General features: G+C 37.3%; 1 protein-coding gene across 13 annotated transcripts in view; it reads left to right on the top strand.

Annotated features, from left to right (window-relative positions):
- CARMIL1 (capping protein regulator and myosin 1 linker 1) overlaps positions 1–23,754 on the top strand; it is a 351,277-nt gene that overhangs the window by 180,413 nt on the left and 147,110 nt on the right. For all 13 annotated transcript variants that reach the window (XM_074319291.1, XM_074319290.1, XM_074319289.1 and 10 more), the window contains 3 exons: positions 6,078–6,153; positions 12,649–12,737; positions 14,028–14,122. In XM_074319291.1, coding sequence (XP_074175392.1) covers positions 6,078–6,153; positions 12,649–12,737; positions 14,028–14,122 — 260 coding nt within the window. The remainder of the gene's footprint in view (positions 1–6,077; positions 6,154–12,648; positions 12,738–14,027; positions 14,123–23,754) is intronic.

The following is a 23,754-nucleotide window of genomic DNA, read 5'->3' as shown; positions in this document are numbered from 1 at the left end:
CTGTTTCATCTGATATCATTATGGCTACACCTGATTTTCTCTGGGTACCATTTGCTTGGAGTGTCAATTTCCACCCTTTCACTTTGAGTCTATGCTTGTCCTTGTAGCTGAGATGTGTCTCTTGGAGACAGCATATGGTTGGGTTTAGTTTTTGATCCAATCTGCTACTCTGTGCCTTTTTATTGGTGAGTTCAGTCCATTTACATTTAGGGTGATTATTGATATGTGAGGATTTCCTGTCATTCTATCTTTAGTTTTCTGGTAAGGCTGTGTCTCCATTGTTTCTTTGCCTTTTGTTGTTGTCTATTATTTCTGTGTGGTGGTATTCTATGATGTTTCCTCTGTTTCTTCTTTTATTTCAGTATATATTTCAGTTCTGGATTTTTTCTGAGTGGTTACCCTTAAGTTTATGTAAAAGAAAGTTTGATATTTAGAGTATTCCATTTTCTTCAGCACGCTTACTTTCTCCATTCCCATATTCCGTTCAGGCCTTTACTCTCCCCCTTTTTGAGTTTTGGTTGCCACAAATTGTCCCTGTTGATGGTGGTCGAATAGCCTCCTTTAGTATTTCTTGTAGTGCAGGTCGTGTATTAGAAAATTCCCTCAGCTTCTGTATGTCTGGAAAGGTCTTTATTCCTCCTTCATATCTAAAGGATATCTTTGCTGGATATGTTATTCTTGGCTCATGATTTCTCTCTTTCAATAGTTTGAATATTTGGTTCCACTCCCTCCTGGCTTGTAGAGTTTGTGCTGAAAAATCTGATGATAATCTAATGGGCTTTCCTTTGTAAGTTACCATCTTCTTTTCCCTGGCTGCCTTGAGGATTCTTTCTTTGTCGTTGATTTTAGACAGCTTCAATACAATGTGCCTTGGAGAAGGCCTGTTGGGATTGAGGTAACTAGGTGTTCTATTTGCTTCTTGGATTCGAGGGTCCAGTTCTGTCCACAAATTTGGGAAGTTCTCATTGACAATTTGTTTGAATATACTCTCTGTTCCCTGTCTCTTTCTTCTCCTTCTGGTATGCCCATTATTCTTATATTGCTCTTTCTGATGGAGTCAGAAAGTTCTTGTAGAGTTCTTTCATTTCTTTTAAGTCTCAAGTCTCTTTCTTCTTCTATCTGTGTCATTTCCAGGTTTCTATCTTCGATGTCACTGATTCTTTCCTCCATCTGGTCAACTCTACTACCTAAGCTGGTTATTTCATTCTTAATTTCTTCTATTGAGTTCTTAATCTCCAGAAATTCTATTTGGTTCTTTTTTAAAATTTCTATCTCTTTCGTAAAATGCTCATGCTGTTCTTTGATTGAGTTTCTGAGTTCATTTAACTGCCTATCTTTTTTTTCTTGTATCTCATTGAGTGTTTTCAGAACTGCAATCTTGAATTCTCTGTCATTTAAGTCACATATTTCTGTATCTTTAAGTGCCTTCTCTGGAGATTTTTCACTTTCTTTCTGAGCTATCTTGTTGCCTTGGTTATTCATGGCGATTACTGGTTTACTATTTCTCTTCCTAGACATCTGTAGGAGTGACTTCTGCAACAGGTTGATAGAAAGCGGTCTTTCGTTTGCCAGTTCTTGTTGGTAGAATGTTTTATTATTTCTCCAACTGCAACTTATATTTCTTCTCCCACACGGTAGTGCTATGTTTTCTCTGCACTATTCCAACTTCTCACACAATGAGGGGATTCCCTGGGAGACGGGCTTCTCCTCTGTTAATAGTTCGTCTAGGTCACAGGGCACAGTGTCCCGGTGGGTATGCGGAGAGCTTTTGATGTTCCAAAGCTCTTCCAGCTCCTGATTCAGAGCCCGTATGTTTCAGCAGTTCTGTTTACTCCTGCAGGGATCCGCCTAGATAGGTGGGGTCAGGGGCGGGGTGAGTTGTGAGAGGTGGCCCAGAGCAATGGCGGCGGCGACCATACCACAGCCGGTCCTGCTTCCACAGCTCTCTCCCCTTTGCTGGAACTAGTTGGGCTGTGAATTTGTGTCTGCCGCCCACGGTTCTCAAAACAGCAAATTTTCTGTTGTTTTGGTCTGACACTGCTACTGTTTCGCTTCTAGCACCGGGCAGGTGGGGGTGGGTCGAGTCTGTGAGGGGAGGGAGGGAGCGGCTAGTCTCAGTGCCTAAGGCTCCGTTCTCTGCTCGGCAGTGAGGGCTTAAACCACCGTTTTCAGCCTTTATCCCTCAGTCTTTTCTCCGAGGTCTCTGCCGTGACCGTTGGGTTCAGCCGTGGTATATGCTGTCCCCTCAGCCCTGTGGAGCCCTGGCGGAGCCCTAGCTGTCCGAGCTCTTCCCTCTCCTGCAGCTGCGGTAGTTCCGGGAAGCAACGAGCTCGGAGCACTGAGCTAGGTCTGCGTCCTGCGCCCGCGCGGCTCCGTCTCTGCGCATTTCTCCCTTTCCTCCTCCCTCCACTCGCGCGAATCGCCCACCTGTAGGTGATTTCAGTCGGTAGTGGGCCTCTTCGTCTTGCCTGTCTGCTGTGCAGGGAGTCCTTTGTGGAGTTTTTGTTGTTCGATTCTTTGTAAATTCCAGGGGAGCTTTACAGAGGCTCACCTCACTCCGCCATTTTTCCGGAAGTACTCAGGCCTTTCTTATAGTTGTCTCCTTAGAGACATGTACTGAAATGCAAATAATTATAAAGTCAACCACTATGTTCACCACTTAGGTCAAGAAGTAGGCCGTTGCCTTTCCTTAGAAGACTTCAGTAAATCAATTTTCAATAACAGTTTCCCATTCTCCCCCTGCTCCACGAGCTATTGACCATTTTTTCTGCCTAGAATATGTGTCCCATCCTCCTCCCTCATCTCTGATACCATGTTTTCCCAAAAATAAGACCTAGCCGGACAATAAGCTCTAATGCATCTTTTGGAGCAAAAATTAATATAAGACCAGATCTTATTTTACTATAATATAAGACCTGGTCTTACATAATATAATATAATATAAGACTGGTATAATATAATATAATACCCGTTATAATATAATAAAATAGAATAAAATAAAATAATATAATATAATAAATATAACTTACAGGGTCTTATCTAACATAATATAATATAAAGCCAGGTCTTGTATTAATTTGCTCCAAAAGACAATCAGCATTAGAGCTGATTGTCCGGCTAGGTCTTATTTTTGGGGAAACAGGGTAGCTCAATAATTTCCTGTAAGAACTTTCCCTGACCTACCTTTTCTTGATTAGTGTTCTTCTGATGTGCACTATAGTATCTCATAGTCCCCTGCTCCACAGGGTTCATCTCACTCTATTATAGTTGCTTTCATTTCCTGAGTCTTCTGCCAGGCTTTGCCAGGCTGTCAGTGTCACCAGGGGATGGACCATCTCACTGTGTTCATTGTTGTGTCACACCCAGTGATTGATGCACAGTAGCTGGCACATGTTGAATGGATGTAGTTGCTGGGAATTTCCAGGTTCCCATGCCTTCATACAAGCTGTTTCTAATTACTTGAAATACGCTGTTCCCTTTTCCCTGCCTTGTTGGCCCTTTCCTGCCTTTCAAGCCCTGTGGACGCTTCCTTGTCTGCTTCAGGCTCAAGTACTTGCTGTCCTCCTGTGTCCTTAGGGCATTTGGAACATACTCCCTACTCGGCATGTCTCCCATTGTGCTGCAGATAGTTGCTCATGGGTCTTTGTCCACCACTGGAGTACAGTGAGGAAACAAGACCTGCTCTTACCTCTTAACCCTCAGAGCCTGATAACTCTGCCCGGTACTTAGTAGGTACTAAGTAAATGTTTATGGAATGCATTAAGCTGTTTTGTTTCCTTATAGTTGGTTTTTAACATTAAACATTCAAGTAATTCAGAGAAACATGTTAGGCAGACCATACCAATATGAACTAGCCTCCATCATTTTTTCATGGAAATTTTTTTCTAGAATGTTATTTACGTCATCCATAGAACATTTTGTAATTCTTTTCAATTATGGATCATTATCAAAAAATTAAAATATTGTATACGAATTGTGTTAGAAAAAAAATTCACATCATCTATAATGCTACCACCAGGCAAGGTATCCTTATAACATTTTGCTATATTTCTTTAAGAAAAACACAGTGTCAATATTTGGGACCATTTATGTCTGTCATTTCATATGCAGTTTTTACTAATTGCAGTCATTGACTGTATCACACAAATGTGCACCTAGACTGCTGTATATTTTTAAATTTTTTAATGTTTACATTTCTGGTGTCATTAAGTATTAGATTAGACTTTTAATGTACCAGGATATTTTTTTCCAAGGTTTTTGTATGTCCTGTGTACATATGGTGCTGCCCTACCCATTGCATTAGCGTAAAACTATTTGGTTAATGATATGCTCTTTAGTGCCTGAAAATTCATTCATTATAACAAAAGCCAGCTGTACTTCACATCAACTGACAGAACAGAATACACAATAAAGAACTTCTGAAGTGTAGTCACCGCTTGACATTAAATCCACATAAGGATCTGAGATAAGAGTGTTGCCCTAGTTCCTGAGTGGAGTGGTACAGGAGTAGACTCTCAGCACTGTGGGTCTCGGGGGCCTTTGTAAGGAGGTGGAATTTACCCTCAGAGAAGCTACAACCTGTCATGAGACAACAAGAGAGCTGCCGGGACTTGTTCTGAGCACTTCGTCAGTGGAGGGAGATGAAGAGAATGAAGACCATAAAACAACTGTGGAAAGAGTGGTGCTTACTTTTTAATCTAAAATTTTCATTTTAAATCTAAAACTTAATGTGAATAAAGTAGGAAAATGGCACATGGAATCACACGACTAAGACTACTTCCTTTGCATGGTTTTTTATATGGGCTTTCATTTTGCTGTTTTAAAGCACATCTGATGAAACTGCACACATGTGGTATGTCAGGGTCTGGGCTTTGACTGTATGTAGTCCTGTCCCTTTGGCCTAGTTTCACTATGTGTCCCTGAACATCTATTTCTTCATCTGTAAAATGTAAGCAATAATTAACCTTCTGTTTTGAGATTTAAGTGAGATGATCTAGCATGAGGCCTGTTACTGAGAAGCTATGAAATAATGCTGATTTTTCAGTTCTCTTTCCACTTTCTGACTTTCTTTTCTATTTCTGTAAAAATTTCGAGTATTTGCCCTGAGGATAAACTGATAAGGCTTCACCTATGCCACAGAACTGAAACAGAATTGGTCTTCAAAGAACTTACAACCTGGGATGACTAAGAATAGATGTTTAAGCAGAAAACGAATATAAGACAGAATAAAATAGATGCTAAATAGAGATGCAAGCAATGTGCTGGCTGGGTGACTTGGGGGACCTTATAGAGGAGAGGATGTATGGTATAAACAGCGAAGGACACATGGATTTTCATAGCTGAACATAGTAATAGATAATTCTGATACTGAAATTGCATGGTATGTTTGATGAGTTAGTGAACCATCTGCTTTTTGGTGTGAGTGTGAGTTAGGGACATGTAGTAGGTAAGTCTGGAACAATAGAGCGGTGGTAGTTCTCTGATGCAAATAGCTTCACTCCATGGCTGAAAAGCTTGTTTGAAGCCTAATACACCTGGGCCGTCTCATGTATATATTCAGTATTGAAAACTGCAAGAAAGTACAAAATGATTGTAAGACACTTCCTAAGCATCGGGGATCCATCCGATATCATTTATTATCAGGCTAGACATGGTCCTTGCAGTATAAATTCTTCTGACTAGAGAACATGTGACATACTTGATATAGTTAAAGAATTTATGTCAGAGCACTCTAAAGAAGTAAGACTTGTTAGTATGGAATCATACATATGATTTCTTTTAGAGCAAGGAGGCTCTCGAAGCAAACACTGCTACCAAACATCTTTTCCTTTGCAAATAGGAATCAGAGTCGCTATAGGTAATTTAACTTCAACTTTTATGAATTCTGCTTACATCATACCAAAGATCTGTTCTAGGGAATTTAATTGTCTACGGTCAAAATAGATTTAGTTGGATGTTGTGTTTGTATAGAAATAATATAAATTAACAAATAAACTTGGATGTCATGGATTAAAAATAAAGTGCCAATATCGGTATTGTTAGAGCACGTTCATGTATTTTGTTATTTCTGTTTCTAGGGACCTAATACCTATCATTGCTGCTTTGGAATACAATCAGTGGTTCACAAAGTTGTCCTCTAAGGATCTGAAATTGGTAAGTTAGTGAAGATGTTGCCCATGTTGCTTAGGTATGCTGAATTTCAAAAACCTGATAATTATATATTTTTTAAAAATTTGTTTTTCTACTATACTGACGAACTGCATACATGTTATATTTTTTAAAAATTTGTTTTTCTACTATACTGACGAACTGCATACATGTTATTTCTTGGGGAGGTATTTTTCCTCTACGTGATCTTCATAAGATTTTATAAAGTTTGTAATATGAGATGTTTCAGAGAAGTGCTTCCTCATGTTTTCAGCTGCTTCAGGCAATTTTAGATATTGAACAGAGAGAGACACATTTATTGTAGCCTTCAGTACACACTCCTTCTATTGGCAAAAACTATTCAACTTACATTTGCACGGCTGCAAATAGCAAATTTTATGTTCCTGTCTTGCATTCCATCTCCACAGAATTTCCTTTCCTAGATTCCACCAAAAAACTATTAGAACTGATAAATGAATTCCGTAAAGTAGCAGGATACAAAATTAATATTCAGAAATCTGTTACATTATTAACAAACTATCAGAAAAAGAAATTCAGAAAACAATCCCATTTACAATTGCATCAAAAAAGAATATAAAATACTTAGGAATAAACCTAACCAAGGAAGTAAAAGATATCTTCTCAGAAAATTATAAGGCATTGAAGAGAGAAATTAAAGATGATAGGAATAAATGGAAACATACGAGTATACCATCCTCATGGATAGGAGGAATTAATATAGTTAAAATGTCCATACTTCCCAAAGCAATCTGTAGATGTACTGCACTCTCTATCAAATTACCAATGACATTTTTTACAGAAATAGAACAAATAATCCTAAAATTTATATGGTACTATAAAAGTCCCCAAATAACCACAGCAATCCTAAGGAATAAGAATAAAGCGGGAGGTATCACACTACCTGACATCAAATCATACTACAAGGCTACAGTAATCAAAACAGCATGGTATTGCCATAAAAACAGACACATAGATCAGTGGAACAGAATATGAATTCAGAAATAAATCCATGCCTATATGGTCACTTACTCTATGATAAAGGAAGCAACAATTTACATTGGGGTAAAGATAGTCTATTTAATAAATGCCGCTTAGAAAATTGGACAGATACATGCAAAAAAAAATGAAAATGGATCACCTTCTTACTCCATATGCAAGAATAAGCTCAAAGTGGATTAAAAACTTAAATGTAAGACCCAAAACCATAAAACTAAAAGAAAATGTAGGAAGTAAACTCTCAGACATTACCCTTAGTAATATTTTTACTAATGTATCCCGTTGGGCAAAAGAAACAAAATAAAAAATAAAAAATGGGACTACATCAAACTAAAAAGTTTTTTTCACAGCAAGGAAATCATCAGCAAAACAAAAAGACATCCTACTGAATGCAAGAATATATTTGCCAATGATACATCTGATAAGGGGTTAATATCCAAAATTTATGAAAAGCTCATACAACTCAGCACCAAAAAATCCAAACAACCCAATTAAAAAACGAGCAGAGGACATGAAGAGACATTTCTCCAAAGAGGACATACAGATGGCTAATAGACATGTGAAAAGATGCTTAACGTCACTAATCATCAGAGAAATGCAAATAAAAACCACAATGAGGTACTATCTCACTCCTGTCAGAATGGCTATCATCAGTAAATCAACAAATAACAAGTTCTGGTGATGATGTGGAGAAAAGAGAACCCTTGTGCACTGTTGGTGGGATTGCAAATTGGTGCAGCCACTGTGGAAAACAGTATGGAGGTTCCTCAAAAAATTAAAAATAGAGCTACCTATGATCCATCAATTCTATTCCTGGGTATTTATCCAAAGAAACTCACAACACTAACTTGAAAAAAATATAGCCACCCCTATTTTATTGCAGCACTATTCATAATAGCCAAGATATGGAAACAACCAAAATGTCCATCAAAAGATGATTGGATAAAGAAATTGTGATACATTTATACAATAGAGTATTAATCTGCCATAAAAAAGAATGAAATCTTACATTTGCAACAACATGGAGGATTTGGAGAATATTATGCTAAGTGAAATAAGTCAGACTGAGAAAGACAAACACCATGTACTCTCACATATATGTGAATTTAAAGAACAAAATAAACGAGCAGACAAAACAGAAATAGACTCAGAGATACAGAGAAAAACTGGTGGTTGCTAGATGGGCATGGGGTTAGGGGATGGGGAGAAGGTGAAGGGATTAGAAAGTACAAATTGGTAGTCACAAAATAGTCATGGGGATGTGAAATACAGTATGGGGAATATAATAATGTCGTAAAGACTGTGTAGAGTATTAGGTGGGTACTGGACTCATCAGGGGACCACTTCATAGATTATATAAATGCCTAACCACTGCACTGTACACCTGAAGCAGAATAATATTGAATGTCAACTATAGTTATATATGTATATGTTTGTGTGTGTGTGTGTGTATATATATAGTCACGGGATGTAAAGGATAGCATAGGGAATATAGTCAGTATGGTAATAGCTATGTACAATGTCAGAGGGGTAGTAGAGTCGGAGGGCTTATCACTTTGTGAGGGGTGTAAATGTCTAATCATTATGTTGTATTTGTACACCCAAAACTAATAAAAAAATTACTTGAAAAAAGAAACTTTAGTCCAAATAAATAGTCTTTCCCATTCCTCCCTTCTCCTAGCCCCAGAACTGCAAGATAATAAACGTATGTCTTCTTAAGCCAAAAAAAAAAAAAAAAAAAAAAGCCAAAAACTTTTCCTTCCAAAGAATTTAGGAAAACCTTACTTACCAGGTAGAGTTGGTCCGGTTGAGTTACGGAGTTAACATTAATTTTCTCAATGAGGTTTGGGCAGATTTATTTGTAAGCAAAGTGAAATATGTTAGTTTTTATAAGATGTGGGGGAGCCAAATTTTTGGTCTGTTTTACCAGTGGGAATAAGATGCTCTGTTGGTTTTTTTTTTTTTTTTTTTTTGGCAAGTTCAAAGCAGCCATATGGACAGATGCTAATCCGAGATTTAGCTTTCTGCTGCTTCATTTTAGAACAGGAAATAATCTAGACATTGTTTTATTGGAGATTCTTATATTCAAGCCTCCAACTTTCAGAGGTCATAGAAATTGGTGGTTTAAGATTTTGATAGCGAAGAGATAGGGTTTGGATTGAGATGTAGATCTTTAGAAAGTAGAAGGTTGAGATTTGCTAGAGTACAGGCTGCTGGTTCTCTGAACTGGCCTGTGGGTGAGTGGCTTAAGGCACGGGCTGAATTCACGAGGGGCCTATTAAGAGTCATTGTGGTGTAGGAAAGAAGGTGGACTTGGAAAAAGAAACCTAGGTTTCAGATTCTTATTCTTATTATAAGACCTGGTGACCTTAGATAGGTAACTTGACCTTCAGAACTTCAGCTTCCTGTGTATCTATTATTGAGAGCTAGTTGGAGCTCATCTTATTCATCTCTATCCAGTGCTTATTATGTAGCTCATAATAGCTACTGAATAAAAATTGGTTTAATAAATAGATGTCAAGTTACTTTGTTGAATGAATGAATGGACATAGCAATATAAATAATTTGCAGGTTACTGAAATGAGTAAATAATACATACAGGAATTCTAATACAGTACCTGACGTACTGTAGGCATTTCCTACCTGTTAAATTGTAATTACCATCACCATAATCAGACTAGCAAAGAGACTGAGAAATAAACAAATGTGGGAACATGAATTATGGAAACTACATCAGTTAAACGGGGGAGTACCTGAGGTCAGTGATGATGGAGATGGGGATGGAGGAGGAGCCAGGTGAACTCTCAAGGAACAGACAGAAAGCCACGATGGCAGATCTGGGAACAGAAGCCTCTTACTTGCTGCTGGGCCAGGGACTATGTTCAGGACTGCGCCAGCAGAGGTTATAGATGGGAGAGGGGAGCCATTTGACAAATGAGAAGTAGATTAGCCCAGAGATTATGGGATCAGAGAGAACAATGCTTCTCTATCAGTTTTCCTGTCTCATTCAACATTCACCTAAATTCATCATTTTCAAAATGGGGCACATGAGAGCTCTGAAGAGGTGATGGATATCCCACTTTTGGAAATTGTCTCAACTCACTAGTGCAAAAATGTGTCCAGGTCATGCTTCCGTTCTATTATCCTTCCTCCCAGGCATCATCTCCTTTCTGCTGCCTTAGATGTTTAGGAAAGAAAAAAGGCACCTAATGATTTCAGTCCTGGTAAAACAAAGCCTATAACTGCTCATATACTTTCCTGGGTATCCTGGGATAGAAGGAAGGAGAGCGACAGGATTTCAGGACTTACTGCTTTTCATTAGCTGAGATTTAACCACAAAAATACATATGTGTATATTTTTAATATTTGGTATTTTAAAATGAAAAATTGTCTTTGGGATAACACAGCAATCTTTAAAAAGAATAGCAATTCTTCGTTTATCATCATTTTATTTTTCACTAAATGCAAGCTCTTGGAGAGTCATTGTATTATTTTGTTAAAATTTTTTTTCCTAAATCAGTGAACATAGGGCTGAACATGCAGTAGACATTTGGGGACACTACTCTAATGGTCACATTTTACTTGGTATCTAGGTTTTGTGTGTGATCTCTTTAAAATTTTCATCACTATGTATTTTTCAGTATAGAAAACAATGTCTTTCATGTAGTTGGCACTTAACAAAAAGTAGCAGCATTAATGTAATCCTGAATGACTTGTTATACTTCTCCCCTACCAGCATCTTAAAGAAAAGTTGGATACTTTTCCTACACTTCATTTTATAAATGTTATTGCCATGATTATATCCAAGGGGTAAATGAAAGTCCTCCTTTGGCAAATTATTTTTCTGAGTGCTCTGTGAGGAAGGCCTACAAAGGTCATGATACCTTGATTGCTTCTGGAAATTAGGATAACCCTTGAAGAAATATTCATTGTCTGAGACCACTTTTTATCATGACAACACAGAGTAAGATCAGTTCTCCTTCATTGTATATTGTCAGACAAAGAATTATTCTGATAAGGGGTCACCATTGTGAAAATCACCACTAGAAGCATAATGTAAATTGTAGGCATCAGGTCGATTGGAATTAATTTCCTCTTCCCTCATCAATCCATGGGACACGTTAGAAATGCAAGAACAGTGTGCAAGCCACATGATAAATCAAGTAGAATCAAACAGCACATTAGAGTTATAAGAGCCTTAGATGCTGTGGACTTTGTTTGCTTCTAAGTCAGGTTTTGCAAAGGATACTCGACTACAGAACTTCTGCTGCATTTCAGACTGTTCCAAAAATGGTTAATCCAGTTGGGTATTCGTCATCTGATAATAAAGGAACTGTAATATTTTTACGTGGTATTTAAGAAAATAAACTGCTTTGACTATTGTATGCCATGGCACACATAAGATGATTTCCACCCCCCCTTTTTAAAAAATATCATAAAGGATTAAAATGACTCTAGGTTGTAATGAGATTTTAAAATCACATTCAAATGTATCAATAATTTTAAGGTCAGGAGTCACCTTAAATTAGTTTTGGAATAAGGCAAAATATAAATAAATATTAAAACATTAATAAGTAAAAATTTAAAAGAAAAATAATGTACAGTTCCATCACCAGGCACAACACTTTGTTTTTCAGTCCCCTCAAAATTTTTGCTAACATACATTAGCCATTTCAATTGTTGTAATCTTTATTGAATATTTCATTTTAATTATGCATTTTCATTTAACACTATATCTTAAGCATTTAAAGTATTTCAACAGATACAATTTTACAACTACATAATTTTTCAAAACATAATATTTATTAACATGAGGCAATTATTTGATGAGTTCTTTTTTACTAGGTTGTTTCCCATTTTACCCTCTGTTAGAGAATACTAAGGGGAACATCAATGACAGTTGTTAACATTCACCAAGTGCTTATTCAGCATCCCTTTAAAGTACATAACATCTTTGAGCCTTATTTTTTTAATCTTTAAAAAAGGAATAATACTACTTAATTAACACTTTTGTAATGAAATACACATAAAGGGCTTAGCTCAGTGCCTGGCACATGACAAGAGCTCAGTAAATAAATCAGCATCATCATCCTCACTGCCATTTACTCTCCATTTTGCATGTCACTTTCTTTGAGAATTCCTTTTGGTTTTCCTAAGACTGGGTGAGATGTTACTCTGTGTGCCCACAGCATCACCCAAGTGGTTTTTTTATTATTCTATCATAATGTATATTTTCTAGTCTGATTCCCCTGCTGGATGGTACACTCTTGAAGACAGAGACTTTGTCCTTTATGTCATTGCGTCCTTAGGACCTTCATCATGATGGCGTGTTGTAGTAGATGCTCAGTTAAAGTTTGTTGAATTGAATAAATGTATAAGTGAATGCTTTATTTAATTGCAACTTTGCATCTGCATAGGTTTGTAACAATGAAGTGAGCTTGTTTGTAGACTTATGGCATGGTTAAAGAATGTTTTCTGTTATAGTCCACTGATGTCTGTGAACAGATCTTGAGGGTGGTGAGTAGGTCCAATCGATTGGAAGAATTGGTGTTGGAAAGCGCTGGACTTAGAATGTGAGTATTTTCCTGAATATATGAATATGTTCTTTAAAACTTTTTGCCATTTCCTCTAAAATTAATATATAGTTTTTTAAAAAGTTGAGCTACTCACATATATAGAGAGAGTATCAGGTTTTCCCTATTTAAAAAAATTGCTATAATCGCCATTATTATCACAAAGGTCACAGATTTTATAACATCATTTACTGTTTGTCACTTGATGTTTCTGACGGTGTGTGGTGCATGGTATAGTGGTTGAAAGCATGGACCCTTGAGCCAAATGCCTCATGGCCTTGGGCAAATTATTTTAGCCCTCTGCCTCTCAGTCTCTTTATCTTTAAAGTGCAGATAATATTAGTCCCTACCTTACAGAATTATAATTCTGAGGAAATGAATTAGTATCTGTAAAGTGTTCAGAGAAGTATCTTTCATATTCTAGATGCTACATGTTAGCTTTTATGAGTGTCATTGGTGGCAGTCATAGTAATAACTATTGCATATGATTTTACTGCTTTGCTTTGATCTGTTTTAGCCATTTCCCACCCTTTCCAAATTCACACTAACATTGTCTTCATTTAGTGGTTCCGTAGTCTATACCCAAGATTTATGTGGGGATAGAGTTTGAATCTGCTAGAACAAAGACTTTACTGCTACTAAGTGAGGAGGGTTGGCAGTTTTAGAATCATAGCACTTAGTGCATTATTTTAAGTTAGACATACCTAAAATAGTGATTTTGATTTTTGTTAAAATATGGTGCTAGCAATTGTAGCCTTTAAACTCAATAATTAGAGCAATCAGGTTTGCATTTGTGAGTAATGCATGAAATGGGGACTAAGATATAGTATGAATAGCCTATTGCATTTTTAATGAAAAGCAGGCTCAATTCAGGATTTTTTTTTTTTAAGTTATGGAGGGGCCAACCAGTACTATTAATAGCATCCTGAAACTATATCTTTAATGGGGTAATAATATATTTTTTCCTTCTGAATGAGGTTTTGGCTAATCAAAATGAACCACATTCTGGCTGTGACTATGGATTCTCAAATGGTAATACATACTTGTGTAAAATAGAGTGGCTGCTAACGAATACATGATATATAGTTTAATATTGTAAAGAAAACCTCTCTCTCTCTCTCTCTCTCTCTCTCTCTCTCTCTCTCTCTCTCTCTTTCTCTCCCTCTCGCTCTCTCTCTCTCACTCGCCCTTTTTTTTCAGATTTCACTCTAGCTGTTCTAGCTTTAGGTGTTTTATTTGAGCAGTTTTGCATGGAGTGTTATTTAATCTTACTGTTTTGTTTATTTCCAGAGACTTTGCACAGAAACTGGCCAGTGCTCTATCACATAATCCCAGCTCAGGACTCCACACGATTAACCTTGCTGGTAACGCACTGGAGGACCGAGGTACTGTAGTGGTCACGTGACCGTTGATGCCAAAATTGTAAGCAGAATTGGAATGGAATTTAATTTAGCCATGCCTGAAGAATAGAATCAGCTTAGCTGTAATTATGTGATAAGTGCTGGTTTTGCTTTTGTTGGCTTCTAGTTCTTTCCAACCTTTGATGAAAATATTCATGCTAAAATTCTATCATCTGATTAACTGTTTTTGAAGTGATACAAACAGAAAGAAAGGAGGATAATACTTTTAAACTCTTGTATTAGTTCTTTATTATTGTGTAACAAATTACCACAAACTTGACAGCTTAAAATGACTCAAATTTATTATCTCAGTTTCCTTGGGTCAGCAGTCTGGGTCCAAGTTGGCTGGGTTCTCTACTCAGGCTCACAAGGCTGAAATCAAGTTGTCATCGGGCTATGATCTTATCTGTGACAAGGTCCTCCTCAAAATCACTGGCTGTTGGCAGAATTAATTTTCTTGGGGCTATAGAACTGAGGTTACAATTTTCTTGCCAGCTGCCCGTTGGGGCCCACTCCCAGGCCCAGAGGCTAAGCTCAGGTTCTTGCCGTGTGGCTCCTTCTCTCGCAACGTGCCAGTTTACATCATGGTCAAAGCCAGCAGGAGCACATCCCTGTGATGCTTTACTTTCTTTTCAACAGAGCACCTGATTGGGTCAGGCCCACCCAGGACAACCTCCCCTTTGATTAACTCATAGTCAACTGATCAGTAACCTAATGACATTAGTGATATCCCATCACACTCATTGGTCTACCCCACACACTCGAAATTGTATGGTGTGTGTATACTAGGAGGCAGGAGTCTTGGAGACCATCGTACAATTCTGCCTACCACAGAGGCCTTTCGATATTTCATAAGATTTGAATGTGACATTAGGGAGAAGTTGAAGGACTAGAGTTCAGGATGAGGCAGAAGAAAGTTTCATTAAAAGTGTTTGCATGGGTAGAGGGAAGAATCAGTAGGTTTAGAATGTGAAACTCAAGAATTTGAATTCTCAGCAGGAGCACATTGGTGGACGGGATTTAAGAAGAATAGCTTCATCTCTAGAGGGAATATTTTGTTTTCATTATCTGTTGCACATGTTCTCCAGCATTGTTGAATAAGGGGCTTTCACCTTGTAATGTTATGTATTTAATGGAGCTTAATTATTAACCTGAGCCGAAGATACTGCTTGAGACACTCCGTTCTGCTTTCTGTTTCTGATATAGACATTGTTCTTCATTGATAAAGATACCCATATGTGGTGTTCAAGCAGAAATTTCAAGAGTATCTTTCCAGCACCTGAAGTGTAGTGATCTAAAGGAAAATTGAGACTGAATTAGAAAACTAGACCCCATGGAACGCACCCTCCTAGAATAAGCGATAGCTGATAATCATGAATGCATATCCCTGGAATAAGAGCTTCTTTGGATATAATAATTTCTGTAGGAAAAACAGGTATTCTATTAGTCAGATGCTACAAAGAGGAGAAAATGACAAAGAGGAAATCACCTTTCATAGATAAGAGGGCTGTTTAGGTTTTGTTTTTGAGATGGGAAGGATTCAAACCTATTCGTCTACTGACAGGACAAAATCAGTAGAGGTAAGTAGTTGTTGGAGGCAGGACCTACGGATGTGGGGTCCAGAGTGCAGCAGAGCAGGAAGGACACGCCTTAGTCATCAGGGAAAGGCAAACTGCACCCACAGTGAGGTACTGTTTCACAGCCTACAGTAGCACGGCTGTACTCAAAGTAAGTGCTGGGAAGTATATGGGAAGTGGGAATTCATGCATCATTGGTGGGAGTGCAAAATGGTGTAGCCACCTTGGAAATTGGTTAGACACTTTCTTAAAAAGCTAAACACTCACCCAGGAGAAATGAAACGTGTCTACATAAAGACGTGAATGAGTGCTTACAGCAGTATTATTCATAATAGCGTAAGAGTGGAAACAACTCAAATGTCCATCACTGGTGAGTGTATAAACAAAATGAGGTCTGTCTGTGCAATGAAACACAACTCAACAATGCAAGAGAATGAAGGGCTGGTAAATGCTACAGCCCGCTAAACTTCGGAAACATCATGTTAAAGGAAAGAAGCCAGACCTGAAAGACCACATATTGTTTGAGTTCAGGAGACTGTGAGGGGAAGAGTGAGTCTGAGGCCCCTTGTGTCCTTTCCTGTTGTGTACCTCATGTGCTCTGAGGTGCAGCCGTACTGGATAACTTGTCACCTCAGGTGCAGTTTCATCTATCAGACCCTTGCCTTTGGTTTAACCTTCTGTGATAGCACTTCCTTCATTCCGCTGCCTTGTAATTACGTGTCAGCATTGCTGTCCACCAGCTTGCTTCTCTTCATCTTCACTCCTTATCCTTTAGCCTCCCCTAACCTTGTAGGACACACAGCATCTAGCATAAGACCTGGTATATAATCAAAAAATATTTTCTTTAAATTGAGTTTGATTTTATTTCATCTTAATTCTCTGCAGTTTTTTATGTTGTACTTGAAAATTACGGCAAAGTTTATAGAGATTTCTTTGTATAGAGTCAGAACATGAGTTCCCACTTTTTTCCTTCTGCTTTCCTACCTCTGAGACCTGATTTTGTGCGTCTTTTCATCTACCTACAGCACATTCACAGGTGTTAAAATCATAAATCATATCAAGGATGTTTTCCTCAGCTTACACACTAACTCTCCAGTATGGTTTCCACTCACACACTCAATTTGTGACACTCCTGAAAATATTTTCTCAAGCTAAACCTTCCTCATTTCTGCCCCTGTAGAATCATTCTTTGCTCTATTTCTCATGCTCTTGGACAACTCCCAGCACCCGGGTTCTTTATAGGTTTTGTGTGTGTGTATGTTTTTTTTAATTCAGGCAAAATACTGAAGATCATTGGTAGCTTCTCTGCTCCTGGATGGAAATTCCATAAGAAATTCAACTGAGTCTAAAATATTTATAGACACTTCAATCTAGGGGAAAATTGTTAATGATTTTTATGTTTGAAAATGATAGAAAACATGGGAGAGGTGTTTGTAGTTAAATTGTGTAGTGTATAAAAAAGACCAAGCCAGAGAAGATGATTAACAAAGAAACTCGGAGAGAAACACAACACCAATGTGATCTCAGCAGATGAACCATCAAGAATTCTGAGGAATTTGATTTTGCACCTGAACCATCCATGCTGGGACTTATTTAGAAACACTTAGAGAGAAAGTTTGGCTCCTTGATTTGTGTTATGAATGTTGATGCAACAAATTCCTGATGTTTACAGCTCAGTCTCCTTGTCATATTGTGTACAAAGGACAAGCGGCCTCTTGTTGTTAAGGGGCTTGCAGTGAAGCAGGTTTAAGTGTGATTTAGAAGTAGAGGTGCAGTGTGTATGAGCAGTGCTTCACCTGCCCCAGGCAGCTGAAAGAGCCAAAGAGCCATGCATGGCAGTGAATAGACCGCACATGCACGAGCTCTTCTCATCCTGGCTGTGGGGCCAGGCCTGTCCCCAGCTTGTGCTTGGCCTCCTAACCTAGTGCGTTTCAGATTGTAGGTCAAGATCCATTAACAGCTCATGAAATCAATTTAATAGTTCTGATAAGCATTAAAAAACAGAAGCAGAAGAGAATAGAAAATATCAGATTGTATTGTTCAGGAGAGCTTTGGTTTTAGTTTGCTGACATGTTTATTTTTGTATGGGGTTCCCGCATCACCATGTCAACTCCATTTCTTTGTGTGGGTCATGGTAGAAGAGACTTGAGCATCCCTGCCGTGGCTGAACTTTATTGACTGGTCCTGTGTGAGTCCCCTGGGCAGATCCAGTATCTTGGTGCTTGGTCATCTCCTCGTGAATAACCTGTGGATCTGACATCACATCTTGAATCAAAATTGAGCATTTTCAGAGAATTTAGCTCTCCTCTCTGCTCATTCAACACACTTTTCTCCCATAAATGCTACAAACTCCATGTTTTCTTTTTCCTGGTTATGATTCCCAATTACCTGAGTTTTTATGATCTCAGCCTTGTCAGGACCATCTGTGCTTATTTCCTTTTCTAACTTTGTTCTAAATTTCATTATTTTGTTTAAAGATGGTTTAGAATCCTGTTTCAGAATGTTTTTCTTTTGGAAATGTTGACCTGAAATACCCAGATGTTTTTTCCTGACCATCTGGTGGTGGCTGTGATTTGATCTTCTAAAAAAGATAAGAGAAATAGATTCTAGAATTGCCACCGACACATTTAGGGGCTCTATGTCTTTTATATCCCTCAATGTACACTAGTGGGGTCTGGAGTCAAAATAAATGGGTTTGATTCTGGGCTTTGCCACTTTATAGCTGAGTTTCCTTGAACAAGTTACCTGACTTCTGTGTGCCTCAGTTTCCTTATTTTTAAAATGGCTAATAATAGTACCTGTCACCTAGGGTATTCTAAGGATTAAATGAGGTAATGAACATAAAAGGTAAGAATAGCCTGGCAGGTACTGTGCACTCAAGAAATGTTAGCTTTTCCTACTTCATTGATTCCTAAAATAGCTCTGTGAAGTTAAATAGTGCAAGTGTTATCATTTCCTTTTTATGTGTGAGGAAACTGTGTATTTACGTGATTTAGACAAAGCTTGTGGAGTTGTACCTAATACCATGTGTCAGAGTCCCTTTAAGGATTTTCTGAGTAATCAATCAGCCTGTCAGTCACTCTCTCAGACTGTTATTGTGATTGCCTGATTTGGCTTTGGAAGTGGAAGGAAAGAATTTTGTGCAAGTCGTTTGAAAAACATTGGCTTATTGCATAGCATGTCAATAAATTTTCTCAAGTAGTCCTTTTAATATTTAAAGATGCCAGTTTCTATGTGACAGTTACAACCCAGAAAGTAATTTTCTTTAGATTTATGATGTCAGCCATATTTAATTGATCTTTTTATGGTTACACAGGTGAAACATTATTTTTAAAATTGCGTAGATTTGGATTTTAGGGCATTCAAAAGTTAGGCATATTGACTCCATTTTTTCCACATCTTTTAGTCCTATATTCTTAGTTCTTGAATCTCTTTCTCTCAGCCTTATTTTTGAAATGGAAATATAATACTTCGTTGTATTTTATTTGTTTATTTACTTACTTTTCTTAGTGTTTCTGAACACTCCAGGGAAGCCATTGATTGGAATTGGTAGATATCTAAATAACTCACCTGTGTTCTGACATCCACAGTGTTCAAATATGTATGCTTTCTAACAGACAAGAAGGAAGCCTTTTGTTTCCCGTATCATGTTGCTAGAACTCCACAGGCAGAATTTTGTTAAATTATTAATATTATAGTACATATATCTTTACAGATTTAATAATGTTCATTGCAGCACTATTTATGGTGGCCAAAACATAGAAACAACCAAAATGTCCTTCGACAGATGATTGGATAAAGAAGATGTGTTATATACGCGTATACACAATGGAATACTATTCTGCCATAAGATGAAATACTGCCATTTGTGACAACATGGATGGATCTTGAAATTATTATGCTAAGTGAAATAAGTCAGACAGAAAAAGTCAAGAACCATGTGACTTCACTCAAATGTGGGATACAAAACTGAAAGCAACAAAGAAACAAGACAAACAAAGAAACAAAAACTCATAGACACAGAAAACAGTTTAATGGTTACGAGTGTATGGGGAAAGGGGGGGTGGTAGAAGAGGGTAAGGAGGGTCATATGGTGATGAAAAGGAGAACTGAGTCTGGGTGGTGAACACATATACAGATGATGTATTACAGAATTGTACACTTGAAACCTATGTAGTTTTGTTGACCATTGTCACCCCAATAAATTTTAATTAAAAAAATAAAAATAAAGTCTCTCTTCCAAAAAAGATTATTGATATTAATGCTTTCAATTAACAAGGACTTCCTTAAGCCTTTTTTCCTACCTTGTGAGTCATACTTATTCCAGAATATCCACTGTTTGAATTTTATGTGGAGTTATCATTGGTTTTTAAGTGAATGTATCATTAATGGGTAAAATCTGCAATGTCAAATTTAATTTCCTGTGTTTGTAAGTTAATAACGTAAGATGGCAAGTTATAATACCAAACGTTTTATAATTGCTTTTTTATTAGGCATAAATATTTCAAAATAGAGGAAGCTATAATAGTTTTGAAAGGAGAAATAAAAATTAGAACATTTGTTTCTTCTAAATTTGACACATACTAAAAATAAATCATAAGCAGGGTAATTCAACTAGTAAAGCCTCCAAACAAAGACTCTTAGTGAGAAATTTACTTTTGATTCTAGCTTTGAAGGCTATGCTTTGCTTTATTTGGGGGGGCAGAATTGAACAGTTTGGGCCAAAAGATGAAAAGTCTCTTCTGTCCTTTCTTTGTGGAGAACTGTTTTCTCGATGATCACTTTCTTGCATGGCTCTGTTGAGTAGGCAGCTACAGAAAGAACAGGGTGGGTTAATTTTTTTGTTTTTCCTGAGATTTTGGCTGCCAACCACTCTCGATTTATTCATATTCTCAAGACCCTGTTTCTAAAATTTGCCAAAGTGGGAGATCCTTTGTGTAATAATCTGTTTCCGTTTTTTCATAGATCAGTTTAGTTCTCATTTAAAAAAATGAACAGTGCTGACCACAGTTATGCATTTCATTCCATTAGCACTTAGCATGGGTATTTCTTTAAAGGAGAAATACAAAATATTTGTGACTTGTGGGTTACTAGGAAATCAAAATGTTTGTCAAAAAAGAAGCTAGTAACTTAGTCTAGAATTTGATTAAACACTACTTGAACCAGACTATCTCGTATCTGCCTTTAATCCTCTTTACCTTTAATCAAGTATTTACCTGAAGTCCTGCTTTTTTCTTTTAAATAAATTATTTAAACATGACTTTATTCACCTTTCATTTGGGAGCTTCACTAGTTATTACTTTCATTATTTGTGATGTGATAATTGGATTTCTAGAGAAAAATATTTCTGTACTGTTCATTCCTTTCTGTCTACCTTCTTCCCTTTTTTCAAGATAGTTTATATTTAAGGAATGAACAGATGGGTGGGTTGTCACCAGTAATGGAACATAATTGTTCCATTCTGGCCTTGAATTTAGTTATAGGCATTTACACTTTTATGAGGTCTTATAGGTGTGTTTGACACAAGAAGTTTAAAAATGATAATTTTCTCAAAGATCAAAGCAAAATAAGTCAACCAGAATACAAGAAATTTGAAGTTTAGTGATAGGTTTTAACTTTGATCTAACATAATATTTTCAGAATGATTTGAAGATAGAGAATAAGTCTTTGGGGATTTTGTTTTTTAACATTGTTAAGTATAAAATATGTAAAAGAATTGGTCATAAGTAGTCAGTGATAACTGTTGTCAAAATTCTGTTCATCCCTCTTTCGTACCTAATTTTGTCTTTAAGGATTTTATTTTTGTTTTTATAGAGCAGTTTTAGGTTCACAGCAAAATTGAGAGGAAGGTATAGAGATTTCCCATGTACTCCCTGCCCCCCTTACACACTGTCTTCCCTGTTATCAACATTCCCACCAGAGTGGTACATTTGTTCTAAGTGATTAACCACCTTATCATGCAGAGTCCATGGTTTACATTAATATTCATTCTTGGTGGTGTACACTCTGTGGGTTTCTACAGTAGTATTTATAATGATATGTATCCACCATTACAGTATCATACAGAGTATTTTCACTGTCGTAAAAATCTCTGTTCCACGTATTCATCCTCCCCACCCCCCAATCCCTGGAAACCACTGATCTTTCTAGTGTCTCCATAGTTTTTCCTTTTCCAAAGTGTCATATACTTTTTAGGTAAATGCCAAGGAGAGTGATTGCTGGATGGTATAAGAGTATGTTTAGTTTTATAAGAAACGACCAAACTGTCTTTCAAAGTGATTGTACCATTTTACATTCCCACCAGCAATGAGTGAGAGTTCCTGTTGCTCCACATCCTTGTCAGCATTTGATGCTGTCAGTTTTCTAGATTTTGACCATTCTAATTGGTGTATAGTGGCATCTCATTTTTGTTTTAATTTGCATTTCCCTGATGACATCTGATGTGGAGCGTCTTTTTATATGCTTATTTACCATCTGTATGTCTTTGCTGAGACGTCTTTTAAGATCTTTTTTTTAATCAGGTGGTTTGCTTATTATTGAGTTTTAAGAGTTCTTTGTATATTTTGAATAACAGTACTTTATCAGATGTGCCTTTGCATATATTTTCTCCCAGTCTGTGGTTTGTCTTCTCATTCCCTTGACATTTTCTTTCACAAAGCAGAAAAATTTAATTTTAAGGAAGTCCAGCTCATCAATTATTTCTTTCATGGGTTGTGCCTTTGGTGTTGTATCTAAAAAGTCATCAGCAAACCCAAGGCCATCTAGATTTTCTTCTGTTATTTTCCATTCCTAACTTTTGAAATAAATTATTTAATTGAAGTATAATGTACATTCAAAAAAGTCAAGCCCCAAGTTTATATCTTAATGAATTTTTATGAAGTGAATGCTCTCATGTAGCTACTACCAAGATCAAGAATTAGAAAGATACCAACGCTCCACAGCTTCCCTGGTGTTTTGCCTCAATAGTTTCCACTCCTGCCCTCCACCACCCAGAAAAGATAACTGTGGTCCTGACTTCTATTAGATTAGCTTGGTTTCTCTTTCGTTCCTTTTTTTTTTTTTTAACTTTTGTTTTTATATTAGTTTCAGGTGTACAAAACAACATGATCATTGGACACGCCCCTCATAAAATGATAATCCCCCCAATTCTACCACCCCTCTGACATCATATGTAGCTGTTACAATACCATTGACTATCTTCTGGTTGCTATACTTTACTTTCTGTGAATGAACACATATATTGCATTATAGTTGACATTTAGTGTCATTCTACTTCAGCTTCAGGTATACAGCACAGTGGTCAGGCATCTACACAATCTATGAAGTGATCTCCCCGAAAAGTCCAGTACCCATCTGGCACCCTACAAAGATTTTGCAACATTCTTGATGTCAGGCAATTACGTTTGCGAATTTGCCACCGTGGGCTTACATTGGCAGTACTATACAAACAGCTCGGTAAGGTTTCATAACCTTGGTGTATCATTGTCTCACAGCTGTGTTTGTGTTGATGTGTGGCAGTGTCTTGCTGAGTGGCGTTCATTATTGTTGCATGTTTTTGTGTGCCATTGCAAGAATGTCTGAGCTTGAATGAGAGCAACTAACAAACATTAAATTTCTTGTTAAACTTGGCAAGAGTGGAAGTGAAATCAGGGACATGTAGTCCAAATTTATGGGGATAATACCATGAACAAAACAACAGTGTACAAATGGATTAAACGTTTTTCTGAGGGGAGAGAACGTGTCACTGATGAAGAGAGGTCAGGACGGCCAGTAATGAGCAGAACTGATGAAAACATTGCAAAAATTCGTTGAATTGTATGTCAGAATCGTCGGGTGACTGTGAGACGCATAGCAGACCAAGTAAACATCGATAGAGAAACAGTTAGGAAAATCTTACCTGAAAATCTTGGCATGAGAAAGGTGTGTGCAAAAATGGTCCCGGAGGAGCTCACTGATGAACAAAAGCAAAGGAGAGTCGAAGTTTGTCTTGACCTTTTGGAGAAACAAGACGATGTTTTGGGCCATGTTATCACTGGTGAT

Source organism: Rhinolophus sinicus, linkage group LG14 (genome assembly GCF_036562045.2).
Source record: "Rhinolophus sinicus isolate RSC01 linkage group LG14, ASM3656204v1, whole genome shotgun sequence".
Taxonomy (NCBI): Eukaryota; Metazoa; Chordata; class Mammalia; order Chiroptera; family Rhinolophidae; genus Rhinolophus; species Rhinolophus sinicus.
The sequence above is the reverse complement of the archived record's forward strand: the minus strand, read 5'-3'. Positions and strand labels throughout refer to the sequence as shown.